This window comes from Hemiscyllium ocellatum, chromosome 16 (assembly GCF_020745735.1).
Source record: "Hemiscyllium ocellatum isolate sHemOce1 chromosome 16, sHemOce1.pat.X.cur, whole genome shotgun sequence".
In the NCBI taxonomy this organism is placed as follows: domain Eukaryota; kingdom Metazoa; phylum Chordata; class Chondrichthyes; order Orectolobiformes; family Hemiscylliidae; genus Hemiscyllium; species Hemiscyllium ocellatum.
The window spans coordinates 25,137,951-25,142,679 of NC_083416.1; the positions used below are offsets into that span (position 1 = coordinate 25,137,951).

The 4,729-nt window shown below is 74.3% G+C and overlaps 1 protein-coding gene across 1 annotated transcript in view; it reads right to left on the minus strand.

The window, feature by feature from the left end:
• Window positions 1-4,406, minus strand: part of ccnjl (cyclin J-like) — a 74,721-nt gene extending 70,315 nt beyond the window's left edge. The window contains exon 1 of the mRNA XM_060836739.1: window positions 4,163-4,406. Coding sequence (XP_060692722.1) covers window positions 4,163-4,240 — 78 coding nt within the window. The 5' untranslated portion in view covers window positions 4,241-4,406. The remainder of the gene's footprint in view (window positions 1-4,162) is intronic.
• Between the last annotated feature and the right edge of the window lie 323 nt (window positions 4,407-4,729).

Genomic DNA, 4,729 nt, shown 5'->3' on the forward strand with positions numbered 1-4,729 from the left:
GTGGGTGGGTGGGTGGGGGTGGGTGACAGCCGCCGGTGGGGGGGTGTGGGGGGGTGGGTGGGTGGGTGACAGCCGCCGGTGGGAGGGGTGGGTGACAGCCGCTGGTGGGAGGGGTGGGTGACAGCCGCTGGTGGGAGGGGTGGGTGGGTGGGTGGGTGGGTGACAGCCGCCGGTGGGAGGGGTGGGTGGGTGACAGCCGCCGGTGGGAGGGGTGGGTGGGTGGGTGACAGCCGCCGGTGGGAAGGGGGGTGGGTGGGTGGGGTGGGTGGTTGACAGCCGCCGGTGGGAGGGGTGGGTGCGTGGGTGGGTGGTTGACAGCCGCCGGTGGGAGGGGTGGGTGGGTGGGTGGGTGGTTGACAGCCGCCGGTGGGAGGGGTGGGTGGGTGACAGCCGCCGGTGGGAGGGGTGGGGGGGTGGGTGGGTGGGTGACAGCCGCCGGTGGGAGGGGTGGGGGGGTGGGTGGGTGGGTGACAGCCGCCGGTGGGAGGGCTGGGTGGGTGGGTGGGTGGGTGTCAGCCGCCGGTGGGAGGGGTGGGTGGGTGGGTGACAGCCGCCGGTGGGAGGGGTGGGTGGGGGTGGGTGGGTGGGTGACAGCCGCCGGTGGGAGGGGTGGAGGGGTGGGTGACAGCCGCCGGTGGGAGGGGTGGGTGGGGTGGGTGGGTGACAGCCGCCGGTGGGAGGGGTGGGTGACAGCTGCCGGTGGGAGGGGTGGGTGGGTGGGTGACAGCCGCCGGTGGGAGGGGTGGGTGGGTGGGTGACAGCCGCCGGTGGGAGGGGTGGGTGGGTGGGTGACAGCCGCCGGTGGGGGGGGTGGGTGGGTGGGTGACAGCCGCCGGTGGGAGGGGTGGGTGGGTGACAGCCGCCGGTGGGAGGGGTGGAGGGGTGGGTGACAGCCGCCGGTGGGAGGGGTGGGTGGGTGACAGCCGCCGGTGGGAGGGGTGGGTGGGGGGGTGGGTGGGTGACAGCCGCCGGTGGGAGGGGTGGGTGGGGGGGTGGGTGGGTGACAGCCGCCGGTGGGAGGGGTGGGTGGGGGGGTGGGCGACAGCCGCCGGTGGGAGGGGTGGGTGACAGCCGCCGGTGGGAGGGGTGGGGGGGGGGTGGGTGACAGCCGCCGGTGGGGTGGGTGGGGGGGGTGGGTGACAGCCGCCGGTGGGAGGGGTGGGTGGGGGGGTGGGTGACAGCCGCCGGTGGGAGGGGTGGGTGGGTGACAGCCGCCGGTGGGAGGGGTCGGTGGGTGGGTGGGTGACAGCCGCCGGTGGGAGGGGTGGGTGGGTGACAGCCGCCGGTGGGAGGGGTGGGTGGGGTGGGTGGGTGACAGCCGCCGGTGGGAGGGGTGGGTGGGTGGGTGGGTGACAGCCGCCGGTGGGAGGGGTGGGTGGGTGACAGCCGCCGGTGGGAGGGGTGGGTGGGTGGGTGGGTGGGTGACAGCCGCCGGTGGGAGGGTGGGGGTGGGTGGGTGACAGCCGCCGGTGGGAGGGGTGGGTGGGTGGGTGGGTGGGTGACAGCCGCCGGTGGGGGGGTGGGTGGGTGGGTGACAGCCGCCGGTGGGAGGGGTGGGTGGGTGGGTGGGTGACAGCCGCCGGTGGGAGGGGTGGGTGGGTGGGTGGGTGACAGCCGCCGGTGGGAGGGGTGTGTGGGTGGGTGGGTGACAGCCGCCGGTGGGAGGGGTGGGTGGGTGGGTGGGTGACAGCCGCCGGTGGGAGGGGTGGGTGGGTGGGTGGGTGACAGCCGCCGGTGGGAGGGGTGGGTGGGTGGGTGACAGCCGCCGGTGGGAGGGGTGGGTGGGTGGGTGACAGCCGCCGGTGGGAGGGGTGGGTGGGTGACAGCCGCCGGTGGGAGGGGTGGGTGGGTGGGTGGGTGGGTGACAGCCGCCGGTGGGAGGGGTGGGTGGGTGGGTGGGTGACAGCCGCCGGTGGGAGGGGTGGGTGGGTGGGTGGGTGACAGCCGCCGGTGGGAGGGGTGGGTGGGTGGGTGGGTGACAGCCGCCGGTGGGAGGGGTGGGTGGGTGGGTGGGTGACAGCCGCCGGTGGGAGGGGTGGGTGGGTGGGTGGGTGACAGCCGCCGGTGGGAGGGGTGGGTGGGTGGGTGGGTGACAGCCGCCGGTGGGAGGGGTGGGTGGGTGGGTGACAGCCGCCGGTGGGAGGGGTGGGTGACAGCCGCCGGTGGGAGGGGTGGGTGACAGCCGCCGGTGGGAGGGGTGGGTGGGTGGGTGACAGCCGCCGGTGGGAGGGGTGGGTGGGGGGGTGGGTGACAGCCGCCGGTGGGTGGGGGGGGTGGGTGACAGCCGCCGGTGGGAGGGGTCGGTGGGTGGGTGGGTGACAGCCGCCGGTGGGTGGGGTGGGTGGGTGACAGCCGCCGGTGGGAGGGGTGGGTGGGTGACAGCCGCCGGTGGGAGGGGGGGGTGGGTGGGTGGGTGACAGCCGCCGGTGGGAGGGGTGGGTGGGTGACAGCCGCCGGTGGGAGGGGTGGGTGGGTGGGTGGGTGGGTGACAGCCGCCGGTGGGGTGGGTGGGTGACAGCCGCCGGTGGGAGGGGTGGGTGGGTGGGTGGGTGGGTGACAGCCGCCGGTGGGAGGGGTGGGTGGGTGGGTGGGTGGGTGACAGCCGCCGGTGGGAGGGGTGGGTGGGTGGGTGACAGCCGCCGGTGGGAGGGGTGGGTGGGTGACAGCCGCCGGTGGGAGGGGTGGGTGGGTGACAGCCGCCGGTGGGAGGGGTGGGTGGGTGGGTGACAGCCGCCGGTGGGAGGGGTGGGTGGGTGGGTGGGTGACAGCCGCCGGTGGGAGGGGTGGGTGGGTGGGTGACAGCCGCCGGTGGGAGGGGTGGGTGGGTGGGTGACAGCCGCCGGTGGGTGACAGCCGCCGGTGGGAGGGGTGGGTGGGTGGGTGACAGCCGCCGGTGGGAGGGGTGGGTGGGTGGGTGGGTGACAGCCGCCGGTGGGGTGGGTGGGTGGGTGACAGCCGCCGGTGGGAGGGGTGGGTGGGTGGGTGGGTGACAGCCGCCGGTGGGAGGGGTGGGTGGGTGGGTGGGTGACAGCCGCCGGTGGGAGGGGTGGGTGGGTGGGTGGGTGACAGCCGCCGGTGGGAGGGGTGGGTGGGTGGGTGGGTGACAGCCGCCGGTGGGAGGGGTGGGTGGGTGACAGCCGCCGGTGGGAGGGGTGGGTGGGTGGGTGGGTGACAGCCGCCGGTGGGAGGGGTGGGTGGGTGACAGCCGCCGGTGGGAGGGGTGGGTGGGTGACAGCCGCCGGTGGGAGGGGTGGGTGGGTGACAGCCGCCGGTGGGAGGGGTGGGTGGGTGGGTGGGTGACAGCCGCCGGTGGGAGGGGTGGGTGGGTGGGTGGGTGACAGCCGCCGGTGGGAGGGGTGGGTGGGTGGGTGGGTGACAGCCGCCGGTGGGAGGGGTGGGTGGGTGGGTGGGTGACAGCCGCCGGTGGGAGGGGTGGGTGGGTGGGTGGGTGGGTGACAGCCGCCGGTGGGAGGGGTGGGTGGGTGGGTGGGTGGGTGACAGCCGCCGGTGGGAGGGGTGGGTGGGTGGGTGGGTGGGTGACAGCCGCCGGTGGGAGGGGTGGGTGGGTGGGTGGGTGGGTGACAGCCGCCGGTGGGAGGGGTGGGTGGGTGGGTGGGTGGGTGACAGCCGCCGGTGGGAGGGGTGGGTGGGTGGGTGGGTGGGTGACAGCCGCCGGTGGGAGGGGTGGGTGGGTGGGTGGGTGGGTGACAGCCGCCGGTGGGAGGGGTGGGTGGGTGGGTGGGTGGGTGACAGCCGCCGGTGGGAGGGGTGGGTGACAGCCGCCGGTGGGAGGGGTGGGGGGGTGGGTGACAGCCGCCGGTGGGAGGGGTGGGGGGGTGGGTGACAGCCGCCGGTGGGAGGGGTGGGGGGGTGGGTGACAGCCGCCGGTGGGAGGGGTGGGGGGGTGACAGCCGCCGGTGGGAGGGGTTGAGTGATGATTGTGTCTGGGTGAGTGGGTGTTGAAGGTGTCTCTGGGGGGGTGCCCCCTGCGGCTGGTCTCATCTCGGTCATTGTGGAGGCGAGTGTGGGGACGGGCCCGGGCCCGGGACAGGTGAGAGCCGTTTCAGTTGGCAGCCCTGAGCCCTGTCCCGCTATCTGAGGGGCAGCGACGCTCCCTCTCCCCTCCCGGGCCGTGGCCCTCTCCTGTCTCCCGGCCCCTCACCTTGGCTCTGAGCGCCTGGTGGATGTCGCTCGCCAGTTGCCCCTTCCACCACTGATCCTCCGATTCCATCCTTCCCATTCAAACAAAGAGGTCCTTCTGATTCGAACACACCGACATCCGGCAGCGACGGTGGCCGGGGCTCTGGGTGGTTAGGCCCAGCCAGACCCAGCGGAGGCCGGCCCGCCGCTAGGCCTGGGTGGCGGAGAGCCGGAGCCCTGAGACCAACCGCGGCCGCTGCAGCTGCCTCCTCCAAAGCGGTCGCCGTGCCTCACGACGCATGCGCGAGCAGTTCGCCGGCCATCGGGGTGTGGGCGGGGCCGTGGTCCAGTGGGCGGGGCCTTGGGCCAGTGGGCGTGGTCAAACTGTGTAAGGGCGGGGCGATGTCGTGACGTGCGCAACTCTGTGTAAAGGGGCGGGAGCCTTTGTCGTGGGTCGGCTTCAGAATTCTCATCAATAGCAAAGGAAATAAATCGTGGAGAGAGCAGTTTACAATATTGAATAGCCATAAAAATATGATGTGCAGGTGTCAATGTTGGACTAAGTCAAAAGTCAGACGACGCCAGATTA